The sequence below is a fragment of the Kwoniella europaea genome, chromosome 2 (genome assembly GCF_036810445.1).
Source record: "Kwoniella europaea PYCC6329 chromosome 2, complete sequence".
In the NCBI taxonomy this organism is placed as follows: Eukaryota; Fungi; Basidiomycota; class Tremellomycetes; order Tremellales; family Cryptococcaceae; genus Kwoniella; species Kwoniella europaea.
In genome coordinates this window covers 1,373,184-1,385,579 of record NC_089488.1, presented here as the reverse complement: position 1 = coordinate 1,385,579, position 12,396 = coordinate 1,373,184, and the positions used below count along the sequence as shown (strand labels likewise).

General features: G+C 45.7%; 5 protein-coding genes across 5 annotated transcripts; 3 read left to right on the top strand and 2 right to left on the bottom strand.

Moving 5' to 3' along the window:
- Nucleotides 1-141: 141 nt before the first annotated feature.
- Nucleotides 142-463, bottom strand: V865_006847 (uncharacterized protein; the record flags this gene model as incomplete). Its single annotated transcript, XM_066230604.1, has 3 exons — nt 142-257; nt 313-379; nt 443-463. The coding sequence occupies 3 exons, from the start codon at nt 461-463 to the stop codon at nt 142-144; spliced, it is 204 nt and encodes a 67-aa protein (XP_066086701.1).
- A 1,531-nt stretch (nt 464-1,994) lies between these two features.
- V865_006846 (uncharacterized protein) lies at nt 1,995-4,709 on the top strand (the record flags this gene model as incomplete). The annotated part of the gene is made up of 18 exons (XM_066230603.1): nt 1,995-2,324; nt 2,383-2,413; nt 2,475-2,519; nt 2,582-2,664; nt 2,727-2,733; nt 2,793-2,812; nt 2,863-3,023; nt 3,097-3,187; nt 3,252-3,268; nt 3,318-3,340; nt 3,388-3,476; nt 3,528-3,722; nt 3,774-3,816; nt 3,869-3,924; nt 3,980-4,137; nt 4,197-4,413; nt 4,478-4,601; nt 4,663-4,709. 18 exons carry the CDS (start codon nt 1,995-1,997, stop codon nt 4,707-4,709), a joined length of 1,737 nt encoding a protein of 578 aa, XP_066086700.1.
- A 626-nt stretch (nt 4,710-5,335) lies between these two features.
- V865_006845 (uncharacterized protein) lies at nt 5,336-6,532 on the top strand (the record flags this gene model as incomplete). Its single annotated transcript, XM_066230602.1, has 5 exons — nt 5,336-5,567; nt 5,631-5,731; nt 5,791-5,865; nt 5,935-6,295; nt 6,351-6,532. The coding sequence occupies 5 exons, from the start codon at nt 5,336-5,338 to the stop codon at nt 6,530-6,532; spliced, it is 951 nt and encodes a 316-aa protein (XP_066086699.1).
- A 142-nt stretch (nt 6,533-6,674) lies between these two features.
- On the bottom strand, nt 6,675-8,327 carry V865_006844 (uncharacterized protein; the record flags this gene model as incomplete). The annotated part of the gene is made up of 7 exons (XM_066230601.1): nt 6,675-7,291; nt 7,345-7,435; nt 7,487-7,545; nt 7,596-7,690; nt 7,733-7,911; nt 8,043-8,150; nt 8,205-8,327. The coding sequence occupies 7 exons, from the start codon at nt 8,325-8,327 to the stop codon at nt 6,675-6,677; spliced, it is 1,272 nt and encodes a 423-aa protein (XP_066086698.1).
- Nucleotides 8,328-8,641: 314 nt separating this feature from the next.
- Nucleotides 8,642-12,366, top strand: V865_006843 (uncharacterized protein; the record flags this gene model as incomplete). The annotated part of the gene is made up of 15 exons (XM_066230600.1): nt 8,642-8,747; nt 8,809-8,923; nt 8,965-9,037; nt 9,093-9,442; nt 9,488-9,560; nt 9,623-9,887; nt 10,059-10,213; nt 10,267-10,332; nt 10,395-10,567; nt 10,657-10,786; nt 10,876-10,885; nt 10,942-11,841; nt 11,959-12,022; nt 12,080-12,135; nt 12,191-12,366. The coding sequence occupies 15 exons, from the start codon at nt 8,642-8,644 to the stop codon at nt 12,364-12,366; spliced, it is 2,712 nt and encodes a 903-aa protein (XP_066086697.1).
- Between the last annotated feature and the right edge of the window lie 30 nt (nt 12,367-12,396).

The window sequence follows — 12,396 nt, the reverse complement described above, 5'->3', positions numbered from 1 at the left end:
TATAATGTAACCTCATAACAACCAATATCAAATTATTCGACCATACCAATACCTACTCCCATCGTTCGTCGCTTCAATCTTGCTACTTTCAAGTAGGGTCATTAGTAGCCGTAACCATACTGCCGGCACCGTCAGCAGGTTTCATGGTTTGTAGGGACTCACATATTGACTATACGCGTAAGGATTCGTAGCGATCATTCCATATGGGTAACCCATTCCCATACCCATACCGTACATTCCAGCACCGAGACCGTATCCTACAAGGTGTTTAGTCAGGATGATGATATATCGGTACAAGGGTTGTTCACTCACCCATACCGCCGTAACCACCCATCATGTATGGGACACCGAGTCCACCGGCATAGTAAGGACTCATCATCTAAGTGGAGTCGAGAGTATCAGTACGATGGATCAGAGATGTTTGGGTGTAGGGGCGACTCACTGTACCGTAAGCTGGGAACATGTTCATGGAGTATGGTGACCAATAGCCTCCGTACATCTACTTGTCGATGGTGGTTTATTACTTGATGCCCTTATGGTTTATTCAGATAGTTGTGTATACGTACGTTGTAGAAGTTTAGATGAATTTATGTGATATTGACTACAGAGATGAAAGATTTGTTTGAGCGTTTGCCACCTAATATGAGAGATGCGATCGCATGACGTCGAGCTTTGTAATGACGAGTGTGAGACATCATGAGATTGGGAAGGAGATGTTCCATTGACATGATGACGCTATGGGATATTACCAAGAAGGTCTGTGACTATCCCTCAACCCGGGTAGAGCAGGGAGGTATGGACCGGAGGGACAAAGGAGAACATAGCATTGGGCCGGACTCACTTGTAGACGTCTTCCAGCTGTGTCAGGATAACAAAGGAGGTGGAGTAATAGTTTGTAGTTGAGCCAAAACTTATGATTATGACTGTTACCTGAATAGATCATAAGAGAAATAGAATGATACAGAATGAGTGGATAACTCAACGTGTTTGATTCGGTATGTGGCAATTCCTGATCAACGGATCAACCCTCTTACGGTTTTTTGCTGTTGTGAAAGAAACACGCTCTTTCGGATCAATACTCCGAGGTTGAGAAGTTGTTTCAGCTGCCAATATGTGTCCATACGTCACATTTCTATTTCGTATCTGGCATTCCCCTTTTTCCACCATGCACAAGTAGTATTTGTGTCGCCTGAAAATTGATCTGGATGATCGATCTGCGATAGCCATAGACGATGCGGTAAATGGGTTGAATTCCCCACGGGACATCCGTTCCTGATTGCGGCAACCCATCCCGTTACTGGCTTATTACCAGTCACTTTCTAATCGGGATTGTGCTGTGATTAGGATCTGTTGTAGTCTCAGGGTGGATGATGAATGAATGGTTTCCCCACGTCATGCTGCTCGCTTCAGTTTTCCCATTGCAGAGAGCAGCTCCGATAAAGTGGACCAACCCGTTTTATTAGGGTACATCACACTCCCCCTTCGCATCCTTGCATCTAACTCGTAGTGTACAGTATCATATCCTTGCTCAACAACTTTGACGTGTAAAGGTGAGTCTGCGAACCATCTTTTGGCAAACAGTACATAGCAGATACATCGGTCAAGGCTGTATCTACCCTTGATATCCCTTACCTTTAGCGTGTATTCATCACTCAGCTGACGTTTTGTGTTTTTCATTATTATCATATTGATATCACTCCCCCTTTGGTCTCCTTTGTCGTCGTCAAGCAGTCATATCTATTTCCCAAAAACACACACAAACAGACCAAAAACACCTTCGACTGCACTAGGTGAGATTTCATATACTTCTTTCTTCTTTCTTCTCGTTTCTCAAGTCGACCACGCACTTATTTGTACTCTGACACATCTCGTCTACATCTCTCTTGATCATCATATCCTCCCATTGTTGTTCCGTCTACTTTACTCTGTCCACCTTGCCAACACTCATGATGACATCTCCCTTTCAGAGCTTCACCAATCTACACCTACCCAAAATGTCTGTCACTCCCGACAACCTCGCTTCCCGACTGGCCGGACTCAACACCTCTGAATCAGTAACCAACGGTCACTCGCCTTCTGCACCAGGATCGCCAAGCTCTGAGAACCCCCGTAGAGGGTCAGTCTTAGATAACGGTACCAACCTCGGCTCGGCTTTAGGTCGAAAGTCATCTATTGGTGGTGGAGCAAGACCTGGCTTGGGTATGACCAATTCTGAAACAGAACGAAGAGGCAGTGTCGGAAGTGCCGGTAGAATCAGTAGAAGAGGTAGTAACATCGTAATGACTCCCAGTGGTGCTCAAGCTGTTTATCACACCAGAACCAACGTAAGTTTTGCTTTTATTGTTGATAAGATAAGATACTCCCAATTGATAAACTTTATAGGATGATGTTGAGCTCCCTCATGCTGAGAAGAGTGCGTAAGGCGTCTGACATGGGATATGGTTGAGGAGTCGCAGCTGAACGGTTGTCTATAGAGACCATTGCCGACCATCTGAGAAAGTATGAGAGTCTTTTGACACGTAAGTCTATTACTGCGCTGTCGATAGGTAAATTTCAACTAATCCATTTGTATTTCTCATAGTCACCCCTCAACGAATGCGAATGATCGTGCACTCATTCGAAGAAACTCTCGACAATGGTCTCCAGAAGGATGGACAGGTAGTGGTAAGTGTCTGTCCTGTCAGAGCATCTTCTTTTACGCTGACTTTCTACCTTCCAATGCATAGCCTATGAGTACGTATTCTGAACGCTCATTTCTCGCTGAAAAGTTACTGATATCCTTGATAATTCAGTTCCTACTTTCGTCTTTGGCGTGAGTTGTTGATCCGAATGATGCAGGAACCACGCTGACATACATTTCAGTGGCCTTCTGGTAAAGAAGTTGGTGAATACCTCGCGCTGGATTTGGGAGGTACCAATCTTCGAGTCTGTCTCGTCACCCTTCAAGGTCAAGGTAAATTCCAAGTCACCCAGACCAAATACAGGTTGACTGAGGAGCAAAAGCAAGACGAGGGTCAAAAATTGTGAGTCTTCTTCCTCACCATGTGTGCTCCAAGAAAGAACGCCGACACCGATGGTATCATATCGGACCATCAGGCTGGACTTCTGCGCCGAATGTTTAGACTCTTTCATTCGCGATACTTTGGGTAGAACTGAGGCCGATGGTATCCTTCCTCTGGGATTCACTGTGAGTACTTCCTCACCTCTTCGTCTCGCAGGCTTAACCGCTGACCTCAAACTGAGCATCCTAGTTCTCTTACCCATGCTCGTAAGTTCTCTTATCGATATTGTAGAAGACTACACTCACCTTTCTACAGTCAAGATCGAATTGACCATGGTGGTAAGTAGTATCATACCATCCCTTGGACACCGCTGACGAAAACGTAGTGCTCATCCGATGGACCAAGGGTTTCGGTGCACCTAACATCGAAGGCAGGGATGTTGCTGCTATGTTCATGGATAGTTTGAAACGATTTGTGAGTGACACGTCTGACTTTCTATTGGCAGCTTGGCTAACACCTCAACAGAACGTCGCTGCCGAGCTCACTGCCCTGATCAACGATACTACCGGTACTTTGATTGCGTCCAACTACGTTGACCCTCACACCAAGATTGCCGTGATCTTCGGTACCGGTTGTAATGCCGCCTACATGGAGAATGCCGGTTCTATTCCTAAGATTGACAGTATCGGACTCCCCAAAGAGCAGGGTATGGCCATCAACGTGAGCTGAGTGCTTCTTTGGCTAGGGACAACTCTACTAATTGATCAACAGTGTGAATGGGGAGCCTTCGACTCATTCGATCACCAACACCTTCGTAAGTCTAGTGGATTTCTCATTCGGATCGACGCTAATCATGATGCATGCAGCTCGAACTAAATACGATATCATAATTGATGAGTCCTCCAACAAGCCCGGAGAACAAGTGAGTCCTTCAACCATTCCAGTAGTATGAACATTGCTTACATACCACTATACAGTCTTTCGAAAAGATGATTGCTGGTTTGTACCTGGGTGAAATCTTCCGATTGATCATTTGCGAGCTTATCGATGCTGGTGATCTGTTCTTGGGTCAGAACACATACAAGCTTGAGAAGGCCTACGCTTTTGATACCGCTTTCTTGTCTTTGATGGAAAGGTATGTACAATTCAATCAGATTGACATTCGATCGCCCACTCATCATCCTCCCTTTTCAGTGACATTACCGATGAACTCCTTACTATCATCGGTGTCTTCACTCATTTCTTCGGTGTCGAGACGACATTGGAAGAACGACAGTTCTTCAAAAAGCTTGCAGTGTTGATCGGTACTCGATCGGCGAGACTCTCGGCCTGTGGTATCGCTGCCATCGTCAGCAAGAAGGGCTACCTTGAGGAAGGTTGTGCTGTCGGTGCTGATGGTTCATTGTACAACGTGAGTGTCGTTGTAGTATGATGATTATCGAAAGAATGACTGCGCTGACCAATCGGATGCGCAGAAATACCCCAACTTCGCCAACCGAGTACATGCTGCTCTGGTTGATATCTTCGGTGAAAAGGGTAAGAACATCGTCACTCACCATGCCGAAGATGGTTCAGGTGTAGGAAGTGCCATCATTGCAGGTGAGTATCCAGAGTCAAGGATACTTCAGATCTATGCTAATGCTAATGTGACATATGTCAGCTATGACCAAAGAACGAAAAGACAGAGGATTCTTCGTGGAATACTAAACATATCTCCTATTATTGAATCAAGGAGAGATCATAGAGGTGGATTTGCAATAAAGGAAGGTATGGCATGTAATAATAGTAGAAAAAAGCAACGCATTAAGGGTTGAAGGATTTTGATTAAATCTGGTTTTATGCAAATATTGACGTATATTGATACCTATCTCACTGAATTTACGATTACAATTTTCGATATTCTTCCATCATCAATTCTAGTTGATCATGCTTACAGTTATCATTGTAAAGACCACAAAGAACTCCAACTCCACATGTGCATGTGATCATTGGGGCACTGATGTCTGACTGAATAGTATGGAATGATCTTATCGAATATATCAATCAAGTGGCGTTGTCATGGTAACCCAACATCATGGTTTGGACACTTCGGATGCCAATCTTCCAATCAACTATACCACCATCCCATTTCCCTATTATTTCGTTTTTCTCTGTTCTACTATAAATCACTTTCTTTATTTCTCTTCAGATTCCATAAAAGCGTTCAAATAATTTCCTTGATAACGGTAGATTTTGTTTGTAACTTCCATACCCTCGCACCAATTTTTTTCTATCAACATTCGAACATAGACATCACACGTCACACATCACATCAGCTTCGAAATCAAGTCAAAATGAGGATATCCACTCCAGACCGTATACTTCCCTTGACACCTCCCGCCACTGGAAAGAAAGCTTTCCACCATTCAAATACTCCTTCTAGCCCTCTCAGTCCAACTCCCAATGCCATCAAACCGAACGCTAAAGCGGAAGATGCAGACGACTGGCGAGAATTACCTTTAATCTTGTACCATGACTCTCGTCAGCTCAGCAACGGTCATGACACTCGAAACGCTGGATCCGAATGTAGGTCCGATCATTGCTGGCTGCTCTCATGATGACTATGTACCAGTATTGACGATGTGTCAGCTTCTTCAGCTCAATTGATGCGACAAGAGCATGGTAAACACAAGGAAGAAGCTTTGTTTTTCGAAAAGTCCGTTACACCATACAGTGATGACACATTGGTGGTAAGTGTGTTGTGTTTCTCTTCCGAATTGAATAAATGCTTATCTGCCATGTACGGGAGTTTGATGACAGTGAGACTGACGATGAAGTGGTATTCGTTGGTGATGCGTTGTCAGTAGCATCTTCATCTAGAAATGTAGGTACTCATCTCGAAACGCATTTTGTACTCAACATGTTCTGAGCTGACTTCTAGATTTTCTGATAGAATGAAAAGAAATCATCCATGTTAAAACCCAATCATAGCTCCAATTCTCGTCATGAGGTGCTTCCACATCATCAAGAGGTAGCCCTGTCGAATCATTCATTCCTCAAGCGAACATATATGGAAGTAGAAGATGAAGAGGAAGTCTTGTTCGTGGGACGTTCGTTCAAGATACCCCGTTTAGAAGTGGCGGAGCAATCAGGGGTGATTTATAGGGAAGATACTCCACTTCAAACTATGTCCCATACGAACGACTCTTCCTGTTCGGAATGCGGTTGCAGCTGTGGTGGTAACTCAGGCATTAGCAAAGGGAAAGGGTCAGGTAGTACAACTCTTTCTGCGAAAATCAGAGGCAATATCACTGGTAAATTGTTTTTGCAGATGACATCTGGTGACCTCCGATGACATCTGTTGTATAGCCTTACTCCTCAATCAAGATCAATCGTTGTACGATCAGCTCCGATCCGATTCTAGGGTACGTGATTGGAAAGACATTGCAGAGATGGTGGGAGCGAAGAGGGAGGACTTTGATCGAGTCCGACACGCTGCTAGGTGGCTCCAGCAGCATTTACCAGGTTTGGTCGCGAAGGGATTGCCATGAAACGGATATTTTGAGGGGATATAAAATAATGCTTGTGTTCTCTTGACAAAACTTTTGATTGATCTCTTGGTCTCTCTTCCTTGCTCTCTCTATTGTATGGAAACGGAACCTTTCTTATGTATCATATATGCATACAATAGCTCTACTTACCTGCAAGAGCAATCATCTCCTCTTCAGTCAAAGTTCCCATCACCTCATCAAGACCATCACTGCCATATTCCGTCTCCTGACTACCGGCCCTTCCTGCTAGTTTCTCCGCCACCAGCTCAGCCAGTCTCGGTGTCGCTACGGCGGATTTGCTAGATTCCTGAGCAGCGATTGCATTCCGTATACTTTCGGGATACAAGGAGGCGAAGGTGAGATAAGATGTATGTCCTTTCATTTCAGGAGTTGGTTTGGTAAGTACGACGTTCTTCAGTTGAGTATCGGGTTCAACCCAAACCGAAAAACCTTTGATTTGTTCCTGCTGTTTTTCTTCATTATCGATATCTGCTGATGGTGTACCCTCGGCTTTATCCTCTTCCAATTTCCTCTTTTGACCAGGTTCGGCGTGTTCAGAGCTAGAAACGCCATCTCGGTTCTCTTTCTGCCTTCTAGCTTTTTCCCGGGCGGTCTTCATCTGAACAGCTCTCCTTTCTACCTTTCGTTTTTCATGAGCTTTCAGAGAATCCACGATGGATGAGATAGAGGCGAGATGATCGGGATCAGACTCTTTGACAAGCTCGTGCGTACGTATGAGTACCTCTTGGGTAAAGATATCTACGAATACGGTAAATTAGAATTGTGACTTGTCAAGGGTTTGATAAGCTTACCTGAGAAACCTTCTGATCGAAGAGTGGACACCGTCTTCAGAACTTGTTCAAGACAAGGACTGAAGCAACAGATTTTTGTAATGATATCGGGCTAGACGGCGGGTCAGTGAAAGTCCAGCTTCGGATTCCGAAAAAAACTCACTCGTAAGGTTTTCATTGCGTGGGGTATCGCTTCCCAAGGGGCAGGAAGATCCAAGAATACTGTCAAAGAGGTCAGCATCGCTTGCAAACAGACATGCGGAAAAACGTACCCGCTTCTACTCCTGACGCATCATTGAAACCGTCCTTACAGACATTTCTGTGCTGCAGTCGCACATTTTCTAATCCATGGGATTTGAATTCCTCTCTATGCCAAATCAGCGAAAGCTCGTATTAGAGTATGACTTACAGTGCTTTTTCATATCTCGGCTGATGGTACTCGAATGAGAAGACTTGTCCCGTCGGTCCCACCGTCCTCGACAAGCTATGTGTCATGCTTCCACTGCCTGTACCCGCTTCTATCACGTTGCCTCCTACACGTACTCCTAAACGCATGGTTATATACGAGATATCGGGTAGATATAGTATCTGTGTTCGATGAGGGAGCGACAGAGTCCATAGTTCAGGTGTAGGTCTGAGAAGATGAATGTAGCCTGCATGAGGAGGTGGAGAATGCAACTGACGGGGTAAGCCCAGCTCATTTATCGATGTGAACTCACCTTTGTACCAAATTTCTGCCCGATCAGATCTACATGAGCGTATCGACCAAATTTGTTATGTATCTCTTCTCCGGGAGTGATGATGATCGATGTGAGATTGTCCCTGGACTACCATGCTCATCAGCTGGATTCGACAGGGCCATGACCATGGCTATGACTTACCATATAGACGATGACCAGATCACCAGCTTCGATGACCGCCCTTGAGTGGAACATGGATCTACTAGACAAGCTTGATCGAGAGCTTTCCGATAGCTGTCGCTGATCCACCTGTTGATCCTGCATCGTGTTGAGCAGATGATACTTTTTTTGGATTTGTGATGTGATAGTACTCAGTAGTTGTCAAATAAATTTATCAACAAATCTGAAGAAGTGTTGTAGGTGAACTTCGTTCGCAAAGTGAGTTTGAGGTTACGTAACAGAGATAACAGTCTTGATTTCTCTAATTGACACTTTGATATTCTTGCATTTCTCTCTTTCGGATCAACTTTTCCTTTGCTTCTTCCCTTCATCTCACCTCGCCTCAGTCAGCTCTTACCACTTGACCGTGTCAGAGTCAATCGAACACGAGTCATAACAAGATCGGGACAGGTATCACCATGTCCTCTGATCTTCGCATGCTCCTGCATGCCCTCGTCAACCCGACATCGAACGAGGGGTATGTGCGAGATCAGCAGACTCTGTCAGAGCTCTTCAAAGAGCCAGGTGAGCGATCATCTATCTACATTTTTCAACGGGCAAACGCTGACTTTGAACGTCTTTACAGAGTTCTTCGTTGCTCTCCAAGCACTTGCTGCTGATAAATCGCTTCAACAGCAAGAGCGACTTATGGCTTCTGTGATCACGGCAAGGGAGCTGAAAACCAAATGGCGAAGCAAAGCGTAAGTGTGATATCTGTGTATCTGTACTGACTATACTGTAGACTGGTACCAGAGAACAGAAAACCCGAGGTCCGAGAAAGGCTCTTTAGCTTTATTGAGGAAGGTGACATATCTGTGAGTGTATGCAGTATATCAAATGCGTCGGTTCATCTCGCTCATGATGTAATAGATCGCTCGACCTCAACTTGGACTTCTCGTTGCGATTGCTCGAATCGAATATCCTAAAACATGGCAGAACCTCCCTCAGCTTCTTCTTGAACCTCTCATGATGTGCTTGGCGCATCTCGATAACCTCTCTTCCTCCTCTTCTTCAACCAGTACTATCCTCCTCAATACCTTATGGACCATCAACGCTCTAGTCAAGGAATGGAGGACCGTTAAGGTATCCCACGGTGCTTTGGTGATGCAGAAATTCGAAGATGTCTTTACGGATCCTGTAGGAAGAGTGTTAGCTATATGGGCGGAGCATGAGAGAAATGGGCAGGAAGATTTGACGCTTGCAGAGGCTGGACGATATTCGTTCAAGTGAGTTGTCCCATGATGGAAGCCAAGCTGACCCACCAGGATCCTTGCCCGTCTTTGTCAATGGCAATGGTCTCGCTCCAAAGGTCTTCAGACCCAAGAAGCGCATCAAAGAGTGAGTCGTGCGATTCGTTCAAAGGCATGCCCAAGGTTACCATTGCTGAAGCGGAGCTACAGATCAATCATCTCGTTCACCATTCCGTACATCATGCCCCGATCATTCAAGCTCATCGTCTTCGTCTGGTTACCCAATCAAATTCTGAAAAACTCGTCAGATCGTTGACAAAGCATCTGCGAGCCATTGGTAAATGGTGGAGAGTGATGATCGGCCTTGACCCCAAAGGGTTCTGCAAGATCCCTGGTGTTACAACCGGTGTAGGTTGGTGGTGGGGCGAAGTTGGTGGCGTGGTGGCAGGTTCAGATGGCGCTGTAGCCAATGATGGTAAGTCGCATTCGTGAGAAGTCTAGCTAAATACGACAGATTCCGATTTTATCGCGTATCCAAAGCGGTTTCTCTTACTCGGTCTGCTTCTGTTCAAGGATATCTTACCTATCTTAGCCCACGATCACCCAGACAGTAAGTCTTTGCTTGTAGTAACATCGCTGACAATAGTCTTCACTCCACATTTCATTCTATCCGCTTTCCACCTTCTGGTGGACAAGCTGTTACCCCTCACGTCCACAGATCTCGAGGCATTGGAAGATGAACCTGAAGAATGGCTGGTCGGCGAAAGCTTTGACGAAGAAGCTTGGGCGTTCGAGTTCAGGGTGAGAGAATTGTTTTCGTCTTTCGTAGAAGTAATCTGCTGAATCATCGCTAGCCTTGCGCCGAGCGAGTTCTGATTGCGTTGAACAACGCCTGTCGAAACGTCCCCAAAGAACACAAGGTCATTGAGCCAGAGATGATCAAACTCCTCGCAACCACGGAAGGTTAGTCACATGATCACAGACTAGAGCTGACAGAATAGCGGCACCCGCTAGCGATTTACCTTCTATCTTGAGACGTGAAGCGGTCTACTGTGCCTTAGGAAGATTGAGCAGATCGGTGGCAACGTATGGAGGGGTCGATTTCAACGGTTTATTGACTGAAATTGCCAGCTGGATCGGAAACGGCCAACCTTTGTAAGTACACATACGATCGGAAAGAGCTGACTTCTCAGACATCGTATTGCCAAGCGACGAGTGGCTTGGCTCATAGGCGAATGGGTCAGTGCGGATGAAGATGCTGCCAAGCTGCCTATCGTCTGGCAAATGCTGTTGCACTTGTTGTCAGAACGTAGCGAAGCCACCGATAAAGCGGTCCAGCTAAGCGCGACAATAGCAATCAAGGAATGTGTGGATGTGAGTTATAACATCTGTGAAATGAAGCTGATTATGGTAGTTATGGGAATTACCGATCGATTACTTCATACCTTACCTGCAACAAACAGTGGAAGAATTGTGAGTCCACCTAAATTAAGCGAAGCTAACATACAGAACCAAATTGCTCGGCGAAGCCGCTACTCTCGATGGAAAGCGATATGTCAACGACGCAATCGGTGTGGTCATTGAAAGAGTCGGAGATCAGATTTTGCCATATTTACCGAAACTTGCCCAGTCCGTCCCAGTGCTATGGCATAGTGCTGGAGGCTTGGAAGGCGAATGGTTGTTCAAGGCGTCCCTCGTCGTACTCACCACTAAACTCGTGTCCGCCGCAAAAGCAACCTCTGGCGATCTCATGGAACTTGTTATCCCTCTCATCGAAGAGAGTCTCCAACCGCCGGCGAAAGATTTCTTCGAAGATGATGGTCTGATCTTATGGCAAACAGCTCTCTGGAACGCGGCTTCACCTTATCAGCCAACCAAAGAGACTGGATTGATCCGATTGATACCAGGTCTGCTCAGTATGCTGGGAGAGAATATGGATCTTCTCCCCAAGCTATTGCCTCTTCTTGACTCCTATCTCTTACTCGATGCCAGTGGCATCACCCAAGCATACGGAGAAGCAATAACCTCGACCTTCGCCAAGGCATTGACCACCAGTAAACCCAACGCGGAAGCAGTCAGTCGTATCCTCGTCACCGTCTCTCTCCTCATTCGAACTGCGCCCTTGGCTCAGCTTGCGCCGCTTCTTCTCCACTCTGGTATTTTCCAACACATCACAACTGCTCTTGAGGATGATAAAGCTTCCGGATTGATCCTGGCCGCCTACCTGGAGATTTTATCTCGAATCGCAATCCTTGACCCTCGCATATTCCTTCAATTGGTTGCCGAATCTGCTAGGATGCAAAATCGAGATGGGCAAAAACTCTTAGATGAGGTGTTAGACGCTCTGTGGAGGAATTTCGATTATGTTGGTGAAACACGAATGAGGAAAGCTGTGGCTATGGGAGCTGGGGCCTTGCTCACAACAGTGAGTACCACACTTGTGCAATAGTCGCTGACAATTCCAGGGTGATCATCACGTCCTAGATCGTTTTGATGGCGAATTTAGTAAGTCAATTTTCATGAAGAACGACGCTGACTTGGTATAGTGAATATATTCCTTGATGTGTTGGGTGAAGTACAAGTGGCTCAAGACGATCCCAACAGTATAGAGTAAGTTAGCTTTGTCCGTGAGACTCGAAGTGGAATGGCGTTAACGCGATTTCGCAGAACCGGACTTCGACCTTGGCAAGATGAACACTCTGCACAGTGGTCGGATATCCAATGTGAGTAAGCTCTAATGTATAGTCACGTATCAGCAGGCTGAGCCATCATGCTTAGATACCCCCGAGGGCAAGCGTCGAGTCACATTCGAAGATAGCGATCCAGCATACTCAATCCCTCTCAAGGGTTACATCGTTCAAATCTTGCATCAAGCTCACTCTGTGGGATTGGGACCGTTCTGGGACAAAGCGGATGAAGGGACTAAACGAAGTTTGGAAAAATTCCTCAGCTGACAGTAGATAAATATATACAGTATTTGATAC